Here is a 13,301-nt window from a genome sequence, read left to right on the forward strand (position 1 = left end):
TTCTTGTATTCTTTGAATGTACCCAGCTTAATCATGTTGTATTCTTTTCTTGAACATCACTAAATTTAATTTGTTAATATTTTACTTAAGATCTTTTGTCACATATGGTCACTAGTAAGAGTGGTCTCTAATTACCTTTCTTCTGCTTTTCTTGAGTGGTTTGGTAGCAATGTTACGATCACATCATAAAATTAATTGGGGGATATTTAATTTCTTCCTTGGGAACAGTTTGTCGGTTTGTTCCTTGGCTCTTTTTATTGGGTTGTTAGTAAATCAGATTGTTAGCGCATCTTCTGTGGAACTTTCCTCATAGGCATCCTGTGAGGCCTGGGCTGTGGGAATTTTCCATTTTTTTCTGCTGTGGATCTCTCATAGTTCACTGGCCTGGGATCCCTACCACTTAATAGCTGTTTGACTTTGCTTCAGTTTCCTCTCCTGTAAAGTGTAGGTAATAAAAATACCACATAGGGTCGTTGTGAGGATTAAACAAGTTATTTATATAAGTGCATTGAACAGTGGTCTAAGAAGGGAGGAATTTCCCCCTACCGCCTAAAGATGGACACACTTAGGGATTACTTATCATTTTCATTGCATTATTTTGGAATTTCTTCTAAATTTTTCTTCCGTGTAAAGAAAGTACATCTTCCTTAAACCAAACCAGATAGTTGAGCATATGTATTTTTGAATTGATAAGGTAGGAATGGATCATTCCCTTCAGTAGGATTCAAAAGGAATGTTTTCAGCAAAATTGAGAAACTGATCTCAGTTGCCAATATCTGCTTCTCTCCTTTTTGAATCAGAACTGTGCTTTGTTCTTACTATCCTGAAAATAGTACCTCTACTGCACTTCTTTCCTATAGTCTTCATTCTCAACTACTTCCCAGCAAATTCCATTAGAGTTATTTTTATTTATTTCTTAAGTTTTATGTCCCATGACAAAGGAGAAACTTTAAAGCATGGTGTGTAGTACCAGGCACTAAATGGGCTTTCAACAAATATTTGTTGGATAAGTGAATTTCCTGGTTCCTATTTATACTTAGTGGTTCTCTATTCCATTAATTTGACCTTGAAGTTCCTATAAATATAAAATTTTCATGGGCATAAATATTATTTAACTTATGAACTTATTGTGTAAACAACTTTTCAGGAACCTTATTTCATAAGTATGGTATAACCAAACCATTATGTATCACATATTTGAAAAGTATGTCATTTAATTATATTACATTTATATAATTACAATGAATTTGGGGTATGAAATTTTCTTTTCTACCTGTAACAATTTCAGATTGGTTTAAAAATATTAGATTTTATCTTGATACATTGCAACATTTGCAATATTGGAATTATTACATTTCTGAGATCTCAGAAATGGCATTTAAAGAACTATTTCTGTAAATGTAAAACAAAAAAAAACTGTTTATGCTGAAATATGAAGGTTGCTGTAAACAGAGGAAATAAATACTGTTGTCTTTCATAACTCGAGCCCTCTGCTTTGTGTTTGTACTAATTTTGCTACTATTTTCTGTAGCAAACCTGTAAGATAATTTCCCCAGTTTATAGAGAAGGAAATAAAAACTTAGAGTACATGATTTGCTCAGGGTCGCATAACAAGCAGGGATTTGAACCCTGTTCTTTGAACACTCCAAGGCAGGGTTCTTGAGGAGTCATCCAAGAAATGTAACTCTTCTGTTACGAGCCAAAGAGATAACATTCCATTTGGTTTTAGGACGTGAATAAGCAACCTATGGAAAACTCACAAGAGCTACGAAAACGTTTTCTTAAGCTGAGTTTTACGGTTGAAAATTTGAAGTGGATTCTTATCAAAGACTTACCCCCTTATTATGCCTTCTGTTCCCCATTTAGATAAATAATTTTCCAAAAGAAATATTTATTCTAATTCCATGGAAGGAATACATCCCAGCTGTGTCCCCACTGCACAATTACTTATTGTATATCCATTTAGTTCTAATTTCCTTCCTCATTGTTTTATCATTACTTGTTTTTTCATGTCTCTCATTCTGGATTGTAATATCTTTGAGGTCTCCTGTTATATTTACCTGTGACTACTGTCTCCTACCTTGTTCAGTATTTGATACATAGAAGATGCTTAATAAATGTCAGATAGTATTGAGTTGCAGCGTTCAAGGTTCTTCTCTACAGTGTGCCCCTCTCCACCTCTGTGATATTCTCTCTGATTACTTTCCTACAGAACTAGCCAAGTGACTGTACTTATTGTTTATCTTTCCTTGTGCCTTTTCCTCTACTTATGGCCTTGATTCCAATCCACCTCCTCCATGAGACCTCCACCATTTAGACCATTAGAAGTCTATAAATGTCCTTCTGCAGATATTGTCGTTAAGATGTATTTGCCACCTAGCATATCTCACTGGCAGTTTTCTTTGTGTTAATACCCTGTCTCATCTGGTTTGTGATTTCAAATCCCTGTACCTCTCTAGATCTGTGTGTTAGCTAACATGTTGTTCAAGAGATTCTCAGTGAATATTCTGATAAAGAGAAAAAAAGTCAGTTGTAGTCACCTAGAAGAGGCTTTATTTAAAGCATTGCTGACTAGTTTGTGGAGAAATTTTAGTAAACAAAAAATGAAATGGTCTGCCAGCCAGCATGACTCAAATGGCATTGAAATTAATGAAGAGAAAATAATCTCTCTACGATAAGCCAAGTGACTCATATTTGGATATAATTCTAGAAACAGCATTATAGCACTTTTTTTTCTTTTATATCAGTCTCTTAATATATACACTTGTATTTATTGGTCATGGACCTTTTTGATCTTGTTTTTGACATTCACCGTGTTTTTACTTTGTCTCTGTGAACAGCTAACAATAGAGCACTTTTCAGTTTTTTCTTTTATTCAATCTGGATCACATATTTCTTGGTCAGTTATTTGGGACTGTAACTGAGTCATTTGAATTACATGCTGTTTGGTTCTGGGATGAAAGCTTGATTCTCTCAGCTGACTGCTGGCTCACCATATGTTGCTGTAATTCTGGAAAGCAGTGAAAATTGTGGTAGGGTTGAAGTAAGAAGCCATGTTGGAGTGGTGTCTTAATAATAAAGGACTTATATTTGTTGTATAACTAATTCACACACCTAGGCATTCTGCAAGATACTTTAAATAAATGACGGAAGATCTATAAGGTAGCTGTTATTAACCCTGTTTTACATACAAGTGAAATGAGTCTGAGAAAGATTAAAGGTCATATTGACCTTCTTAAAAGGTCAAATATTTCGTTGATAGTAACTGCTAGGACATAAGCTCATAAAGGCAGGGATTTCGTTGTGTTCACTGTTGTAATCCCAACATTTAACATGGTGACTGGAAGTTAAGTATTTGTTAAATAAATTCAGTTCCTCTCTCTCATTTTCTCTTTTTTTTTTTTTGTGGTGTTTTTGTTCTTTTAATTAATGTTGCTGGTTCATAATATCCCCCGTGATGTATCTCATTAGTTCAGGAAAGTTTTTCTTCTATTTTGTCTTTCAATAATTTTTCTACTCTGAGAATTTTTAACTCTTTCACTATATTTTGGGAAAGTTCAAAACTATGCACGTTACGTTGTCAATTTGATAAAGCCAGTGCCAATTCTACTTTTTCCTATGTCTAATGCCATTTAAATGATATTATATAGTTATTAATTTTTTCAGTTCTTTCATTTGATCTGACAGGTCCCCTAAATTTTCAATCAACCATCTCAGTTTTCTTTGTTTTTCATTGATAGAATTGACATTTTCTCGAATTTATTTAAGATTTCAAGACGGCAGAATTCTAAACTTTATGTCGTCCATAAATAGCTTGCTCTGGAGTGAATAAAGAGATGGACCATACTTGGTGTTGTGGAAATATGAATTATGGATTTTTAGCTTAGGTCTAAGATAATGATGAAGTCTGGAATAGCAGAGGTAAGAGCATGGTGGAGATAAAAATTTTAAATTTACTGAGTTTTGGTTACATGTGGAAAATCCAAATAGAGCTGCCTTACAGAGAAGTGGGTATCCAGATCTGGATTTCCAGAGATAAATCTTGGAAAGCTAAGTCTTGTCCATAGATAAGTGTTTCAAAGATTACTGTACACTTGATAATAGAAGCAAAGGAAATCAACCAAAGAGAAGGTACATGAGACAGGGGCAGAAAGTATAACATTGGAGAGCAGCCACTGATTTCAGTGATGAGATGAAGGATGAAGAATGTCCACTGGACCATGAAAAGAGGTGACTAAGGAAACAGAGGAGGAGAAATTCAGGAGAGAAGACCTAAAAGAGGACTGACCAGTGACAAATGCTGCAGAGGCCAAGTAGTATGAGAACTGGGAGGAAAAGACAGGATTTATAAAATAAGTTGTGGAAGAGTAGGTTTTGATGAAACATTATAAGTACAGGAGAGGTAGAAAAATAGCAATATGTTTAGTCTGCACCTTCAATGAGTTTTTTTAATGTACAAAAGAAGAGAGATAAAAATGGGAGAGATCAGGCATGAATTGCATTAAAAGTTGGGAGCCAGTTGAACTGAAGAAGCTGGAAATACAGATAGCATGCTAATAGTTAATGGAGGGAAGTTCAAAGGATGTGAAAAAGAATGGGGATAAAGCACAGATGGAGGTAGGTGTTATTCTTGGATCGAAGAAACTTCTGAGATTAGATAGAAGGGAGCATACATGTGTGGACTCAGAAGATTCACAGGAGAGCAGAGGTAGCATGTTAGAAACATCTGTGTGAGAGTGTGTCAGAGGATTTAAAGAACATTATGGGAAGGATGTATTAATTCCAATGAGGATGCTGGCATTAGAGAATGTCAAAGTAATTTGAGTGTCCATATCATACTGACAATAATGAATTCATAATAAAACTAACCAATCTATATGGTTAATTTAATTTTTTTTTCTAGAGGCATTTAGTGTCTTGGGTACATTGGCATAGTATTTGCAGGGAATATATGCCAGAGAAGAGATAAGAAAGCTGGGTCAATACAAAAGATGGTTTGAAGTCTACCCTAATCAGGACCTAGGATGGTTAGGTTTACCAGATAACTGCCATATCTCTGGGGCCTCTAGTGAAAACGCAGCCGTGAGTCACCATCTTTTGAGTTACGTCAGCACTATCATCCAGACACCATTGGGTCAGGAATAGGAACCCAAAGGCAACCAACAAAGGATGGGGCTATGAGATGTGCCTGGTATGAAAAGTCTGCCCAAGGGTGATGTTTTTGTGTGTTACAACACAACTAATCCACTTTCTCCATGATATGTACATGATATAGTAGGGATGTGCATTATAAAACAATACTTGAACTAAGGGATAAAATCGTAAGATAAAAATGTAACAGAAAGAACGTTGGTGGATTGGAAGCATAAAGAAAATAAATGTAAGCAAAAGGGCAAGTTAAATTTTAAAATTTTACCTAGCATAGCTTAATTCTAATTTTTTTTTAGATGGCAGTTCTTTTTTTTTTTAAGAGCAGTTTTATATTTACATAAAAAACACAAAGATAGTACAGAGAGTTCTCATATACTCCATACCCAGTTTCTCATATTATTATCATCTTATTTAGTATGGTACATTTGTTATAGTTGATGGATCAATACAGATATATTATTATTAACTAAAGTCCTTAATTTACTCAGATTTCCTTGGTATTTAAATAATTTTTTTTTAGCATCTTTATTGGAGTATAATTCTTTACAATGGTGTGTTAGTTTCTGCTTTATAACAAAGTGAATCAGTTATACATATACATATATCCCCATATCTCTTCCCTCTTGCATCTCCCTCCCTCCCACCATCCCTATCCCACCCCTCTAGGTGGTCACAAACCACCGAGCTGATCTCCCTGTGCTATGCAGCTGATTCCCACTAGCTATCTATTTTACGTTTCGTAGTGTATATATGTCCATGCCACTCTCTCACTTTGTCCCACCTTACCCTCCCCCTTCCCCATGTCCTCAAGTCCATTCTCTAGCAGGTCTGCGTCTTTATTCCCGTCTTGCCCCTAGGTTCTTCATGACCATTTCTTTTTGTTTCTGTTTTTTAGATTCCGTACATATGTGTTAGCATACGGTATTTGTTTTTCTCTTTCTGACTTACTTCACTCTGTATGACAGACTCTAGGTCCATGCACCTCACTACAAATAACTCAATTTTGTTTCTTTTCATGGCTGAGTAATATTCCATTGTATATATGTGCCACATCTTCTTTATCCATTCATCTGTCGATGGACACTTAGGTTGCTTCCATGTCCTGGCTATTGTAAATAGAGCTGCAATGAACATTGTGGTACATGACTTTTTGAATTACGGCTTTCTCAGGATATATGCCCAGTAGTGGGTCGTATGGTAGTTCTATTTTTAGTGTTTTAAGGAACCTCCATGCTGTTCTCCATAGTTGCTGTATCAATTTATATTCCCACCAACAGTGCAAGAGGGTTCCCTTTTCTCCACACCCTCCCCAGCATTTATTGTTTGTAGATTTTTTGATGATGGCCATTCTGACCAGTGTGAGATGATATCTCATTGTAGTTTTGATTTGCATTTCTCTAATGATTAATGATGTTGAGCATTGTTTCATGTGTTAGTTGGCAATCTGTATATCTTCTTTGGAGAAATGTCTAGGTCTTCTGCCCATTTTTGGATTGGGTTGTTTCTTTTTTTGATATTGAGCTGTATGAGCTGCTTGTAAATTTTGGAGATTAATCCTTTGTCAGTTGCTTCATTTGCAAATATTTTTTCCCATTCTGAGGGTTGTCTTTTTGTCTTATTTATGGTTTCCTTTGCTGTGCAAAAGCTTTTAAGTTTCATTAGGTCCCATTTGTTTATTTTCGTTTTTATTTCCATTTCTCTAGGAGGTGGGTCAAAAAGGATCTTGCTGTGATTTATGTCATAGAGTGTTCTGCCTATGTTTACCTCTAAGAGTTTGATAGTGTCTGGCCTTACATTTAGGTCTCTCTCATTCTCTCTTGAACTTAACTCCAGATTATCACTCCTGTCATTCCACCAAAGCTGCTCTTTTTTTTTAATTATTTTAATTTATTTTTGGCTGTGTTGGGTCTTTGTTGCTGCACACAGGCTTTCTCTAGTTGTGGCAAGCCGGGGCTACTCTTCGCTGTGGTGCATGGGCTTCTCATTGCGGTGGCTTCTCTTGTTGCAGAGCATGGGCTCTAGGTGCATGGGCTTTGGTAATTGTGGCACACGGGCTCAGTATTTGTGGCTCACATGCTCAGTAGTTGTGGCACATGGGCTTAGTTGCTCCGCGGCATGTGGGCTCTTCCTGTTCCAGGGCTCAAACCCATGTCCCCTGCATTGGCAGGCGGACTCTTAACCACTGTGCCACCAGGGAAGCCCCCGCCAAAGCTACTCTTATTAATATTATTTATGACTCCCCCCCCGCTGCTAAAATCCAGAAGTTCATTCCTAGCCTTTTCTGCCTTGACCTGTCAGCAGTACTTGACCGAGCTAGTTACTCCTCCTCCTTGAAATACATTATTTAATTGACTTCCAGAATAACACATTCTCCTTTTTCTTCCACTTCTTCCCTGGCCATTCCTCAGTTTGTTTCCTTCTCATCTTCCCAGCCTCTAAACAGTGGAGTCTTCCCAGGGCTCAGTTTTCGGGTGTTTCCTATTTATGCTCACTTCCTTGGTTATATCACCTAGTGCCATACTTTTAAATGCCATTTAAAGCTGGAAATTACCAGCTTGTACATTTATCCTGGACTCTTCTCCTGAACCTCTGCTTTAATAGTTTGGATGATGAATAGATGTGTGAAGCTCAACATGTCCAAAACCAGACTCCTAATATCTTACTCTTCCACCTGTCCATTTGGAAGGGTATAGCTAATTCATACAAACTCAACTCTTCCAGTTGATTTCACCAGAAAACTTTGATGTTATCCTTGATAGTCAGTCTGTGCAAATCCTGTTGGCTGTATCTTCCAGATGACTTCTGAATCTGATCACTTTTTGCCTCCACTGCTATCACTCAGAATCAAGCCAGCGTTCTTTCCTTACTTTGTTGTAATAGTTTCTTAATTGATTTCCTTGCCTTTGCCCTTGGGCCCACTATAGACTGTTCTCGACACAGTAGCCGAGGAGATCTTACTTACAAAAAAATAAAAAGAGCTTATTTTTCCTCTGTTTAGAATAGAAGGCTAAATCCTTAAAATTTACCTTATTTACTTTATTTCCTACTATTCTGTGTAGCCCTGCTGGCTTCCTTGCTATTTCTAACTATCAGGCATGCACCCTACCCCATCCACAGGATCTTTGTGTTTATTTTTCTCTCTTTCTGGAATGTTCTTCTCACAAATGTCCCCCTGACTTAGGTCTTATGGTCTTCACTAGGGTCTTCAGGCCTTTACTCCCTAGATCTTTACTAGGACAGTCTTCTCTGTGAGGTCCCAATTGACTACTGTATTTAGAATTACAGCTCCTGCCCTACATACCCCTGCCACTCCACCCAGCAGCACTTCTTATTGCCTTTATTTTCTTCCCATGGTATTTACCATCCTTCCAGATACTGTATATTTTACCTATTTATTTTGGGCGGGCAGGTGTGTGTGTGTGTGTGTGTTTGTGTGTGTGTGTGTGTGTGTGTATGTGTGTGTGTTTTAACATCTTTATTGGAGTATAATTGCTTTACAATGGTGTGTTAGTTTCTGCTTTATAACAAAGTGAATCAGCTATACATATACATATATCCCCATATTTCCTCCCTCTTGCATCTCCCTCCCACCCTCCCTATCCCATCCCTCTATGTGGTCACAAAGCACTGAGCTGATCTCCCTGTGCTATGTGGCTGCTTCCCACTAGCTATCTATTTTACATTTGGTAGTATTTATAAGTCCATGCCACTCTCTCACTTCGTCCCAGCTTAACCTTCCCCCTCCCTGTGTCCTCAATTGAGTCCATTCTCTACTTCTGCGTCTTTATTCCTGTCCTGCCCCTAGGTTCTTCAGAACCATGTTTTGTTTTTTTTGGGGGGGTTTTCTTTTTAGATTCCACATATATGTGTTAGCATACGGTATTTGTTTTTCTCTTTCTGACTTCACTCTGTATGACAGACTCCAGGTGTGTGTTTTTAAATCTCTCTCTCCTTACTAGAATGTAAATTTTACTAGAATATAAGTGCTACAAGGGTAGGAATTTATTCATTTATCTACCCTGATTTATTATGAAGCAATGAATGAGTATGAGGACTAGAATTCTGTTTTGTTTGGCCTCATAGATAAACTAGACTATCATTAGTTTTTGTGTATTTGTCCTTTGTTTTATATATACATTCCTACCTTTACCCTATTCCTACTCAAAAGCCATTGGAATTGATAAAGTTCTGTAGATTTTGGACATGTGGAATGAATAATCACATGTATTTAATGTCTAGTCATGCAGTGGTAGTAATGACAGCTACATTTTGAAATTTACCTTCAAATATAGCTGTGGCATTATATTTGATTTTTTTACTTTTACAAAGGGTATGTGTGTGTGTGTATAATGTCACTATATATATCCTGTGTGTGTGTGTGTGTGTGTGTATATATATACATGTATATATATGTGTATCTATATATATACACATATATATATGTATATATATAAAAAATTTTTAAACAGGTCATCAGAACACCTCATGGGAGAGACTTAGATGACTCTTTGGAAAGATGTGATGACTATTTGAGTTCAAGGTCACGTAGCAAGCCCCAGCATTCATCCAGGACCTCACTCGTTCATTCAGCACCCTCTACAATGCCGAAGCATTCTCCAAGCCCTGTGTTAAATCGTGCTTCTCTCAGGGAAAGGTAATGCTTGGTCTCTATTTCTGTACTAAATTTTTGAATAATCATCATTAGAAAAGAGCAGGCAGGGCTTCCCTGGTGGCGCAGTGGTTGAGAGTCCGCCTGCCGATGCAGGGGACACGGGTTTGTGCCCCGGTCCGGGAAGATCTCACATGCCGCGGAGCGGCTGGGCCCGTGAGCCATGGCCGCTGAGCCTGCGCGTCCGGAACCTGTGCTCCGCAACGGGAGAGGCCATAACAGTGAGAGGCCCGCGTGCCGCAAAAAAAAAAAAAAAAGAAAGAAAAGAGCAGACAGTAATTATGTATGTGATGTGATTATTCGTAACGGGATAATCTGATTTTAAGAGACTTACTTTAAATTGTTTTTGTTTAGAACATATTGCATATTATACAATGCTAGATACTCCTCCCCAGCCCAGTTCTCTCAAAGTGAGTTTATTAACTATTAGTGAGTTTATTAATTAGGGTCACTTTAACCCTAATTAAATTTTGTAGTTCCCAAGTGAAAAATAGAGTATATGATAGTTTGTTTTTAGTAGATTCATAGAGATTTAGTATTATAGTCATGGCTTATGTATAAAAATAGCATGGGTTATATTTTCCTTTTAGTGATAATGATGATACTATATATTATTGGTACATGGCGCCTATTTTCCTCAAATTACCTACCCCCAACTTGCCAAGAGAATCTTAATCGTCTGTCTGTCTTAACCTTATGTAAAGATTCTAGTTCTCCCTCTAAAAATGCTTTGGCAAACAAAGTTAGACACTTGTTATAATTTGAATGTGAAAGAAAGAATTCTTCTTCATCTGTTTTTGTTGTTGTTGAATCCAAATTGGAAATTCCTTGCCTCCCTCTTGGTAACATAGAAAACAAGAGTTGTCATAAATTAAAAAACAAAACCAAAAACCCAACCCTGGGTATTTAAGAAATTTTATAGAAATTTGAAAACCTAAGAGATATGCCGTCAACACATAGAAATAAAACCTATCTTTACAAATGGTATCAAAAAGCTAAAGTACCACACCAAATTCCTGCAGCGTACTTAGGGCTATCAGGCATAAATAAGAAAGTTTAAATTAGTTGTAGAGAGTCTATCAAAAGTTCATCTCAAAACTGATGATTCAAACAAGAGTATATCAGTTTGGAAACTGTATTAAAACATCTCTGTCTTGAACAGATAGATTTATCTGTTTCCTCATTAGCCCTGTAAGCATTTGAAATGGGTATATGAAGGTATGCTAGAGACCCTCATGCTGAGATAGGGAATTTTGATGAATGTTGCTTCAAGTGTATTAGAATTATGCCTATGGAGATCAAGTTCAGACAGATAGGTAGGTAGGTAGGTAGGTAGGTAGGTAGATAGATACATAGATAGATAGATACATAGCTAGATACATAGATGGATAGATACATAGATACATAGATAGATAGATACATAGATAGATACATAGATAGATAGATACATCTGTATATTTACATAGGGAGATATATGTCTGTGTATCTATAGGCTTTAAAAGTTCAGGAGAAGCTCTTGAAGAGAGGTTTTTCTACTGAAGTCTGGTAACTTGCATCTCAGTTTTCAGGGACTTTCTTTGATTTCCATGTCTGCTCAGATGTTCAGATATTCAGTTGGTGCTACACTCTTTTTCCCTACTTTTAGAATTAAGCACTTGTGGTTTTCTTTTTTTTATTTTTTGTGGTATGCGGGCCTCTCACTGTTGTGGCCTCTCCCGTTGTGGAGCACAGGCTCCGGACACACAGGCTCAGCGGCCATGGCTCACGGGCCCAGCCGCTCCGCGGCATGTGGGATCCTCCCGGACCAGGGCACGAACCCGTGTCCCCTGCATCGGCAGGCGGACTCTCAACCACTGCGCCACCAGGGAAGCCCTTGTGGTTTTCTTGATTAGGTTATTTGCCATATCTGTAGGTTTTCAAGAATTTTTTTTACCTGTATCTCCTTGGATATGTTTTTATAAATATTGATTTATTTTTCTACCTTTTTGCATATTTTACAGAACTCTCCAGTTGTCTACTACTATAGTAAAATATCAATTTTAGTCTTGTGTTATTTTATCCTTGTATATATTTGTCCCAGCTTTGAAGCCAGGTTGATAAATTCTTCACTGAGGCTATTTTCAAAAATTCTTTATTGAGGGTAGCTAAAGTCAACTGTCCCTTTTTCATATTTCAATGCAGGGGATGGTTTAGAGTAGGTAACAGCATTTACACATTTATTTTGATGTTGGATAGTAGATACAGATAAATAAGTTCTTTGCCAGAAGGATATCAGTGATTCAAATATTAAACATTACATATTTTACTTATGACTTGAGGAAATTTGAGGTACTTTTAAAATAAAAGAATATAATGGCAATTTAGTTTGAATACATCTAAATAAGTTAATAAAATTTTATTGGGGTACTTTCCAGGGTAAATAAACTTTTTTACTTTCACTAACGTAGACCACCTCTGCTTTGAGTGTATTTTCTAAAAAAGATCTAGATCTAGTCTATAGAAGAAAGTAAAATATGTCAAACAATATGTCTTTAAGACATTACTAGGAACAAAAGCATTTTGTTCTTTTTAGCACACTCAGTACCACATCTTTAAATATAAGACATTCTCTGGTCTGGCTTTTAGGTCACCGAGAAATATACTATGTTTATACAATCCATTGGAATCAATAAACAATTTAAACTGATGTAAATGTAGATTTTATGTCCCAGGCAAACTTGGGAATATGACAGAACATACAGCTCTGGTTTATCTGGGTAAATCTTCATTAAAATTAAATAAGTTTTCCTCTAAGATTGCTGTAAAAAGCTGACTCCTTAATCATGTATATGAATAAACAGACTTTTGAAAACTTTACCAGTGACTCTAAGCAAATGAATTTATTTACAGTGAAAGTCCTTTTTGCTTTAAGCCTATTTAAAGAATACCTCCAATAGGGTTAACACACCATACAAGGGTTTCAATTTTGATTATAAGTGTTACATTTCAGAAGCAGTTTTCTCCTTAAAGTATAAATATTAATATTATGACTTATAATTTATATTAGCTTGTAGAGTTATTACTAAAATCAGACTAAGAAATAATAGAAAATCTAATTTAAAAAGAGCTGATATTCTTTTTGATCATGCTAAAGGTTTTGCTTTTTGTAAATGGAGTTAGATTGCTAGGTAATTATTTCTTATACCACAGCACAGACTAGTGGATCCTCTCATAGTATCATTGAAGAGATCCTCTTGGAGCTGGATATTTGGGTCTCTGATTTTCAAGATGTGTTACATATGTAGCAAATAGCAAGGTCTGCCGACATATTTCCATAAATGCAGCAACACTTCCTATTACAAATGCAGGAGATTAAAATTTATATATAGTTGATCATCCATTACTGATTGCATTCTTTAAAACAGATTATGTAAATCATTTATCCTGCTTAACAGTTTATACTTTGTGTAAACACGTAAAATTATAACTTTGTAAGAACAAA

The 13,301-nt window shown here is 36.4% G+C and overlaps 1 protein-coding gene across 2 annotated transcripts in view; it reads left to right on the forward strand.

The window, feature by feature from the left end:
• The window catches only part of SPATA6 (spermatogenesis associated 6), a 157,601-nt gene that overhangs the window by 86,656 nt on the left and 57,644 nt on the right, over positions 1-13,301 (forward strand). For both annotated transcript variants that reach the window (XM_012534469.3, XM_004273888.4), the window contains exon 10: positions 9,621-9,805. In XM_012534469.3, coding sequence (XP_012389923.2) covers positions 9,621-9,805 — 185 coding nt within the window. The remainder of the gene's footprint in view (positions 1-9,620; positions 9,806-13,301) is intronic.

Source organism: Orcinus orca, chromosome 1, assembly GCF_937001465.1.
Source record: "Orcinus orca chromosome 1, mOrcOrc1.1, whole genome shotgun sequence".
Classification (NCBI taxonomy): Eukaryota; Metazoa; Chordata; class Mammalia; order Artiodactyla; family Delphinidae; genus Orcinus; species Orcinus orca.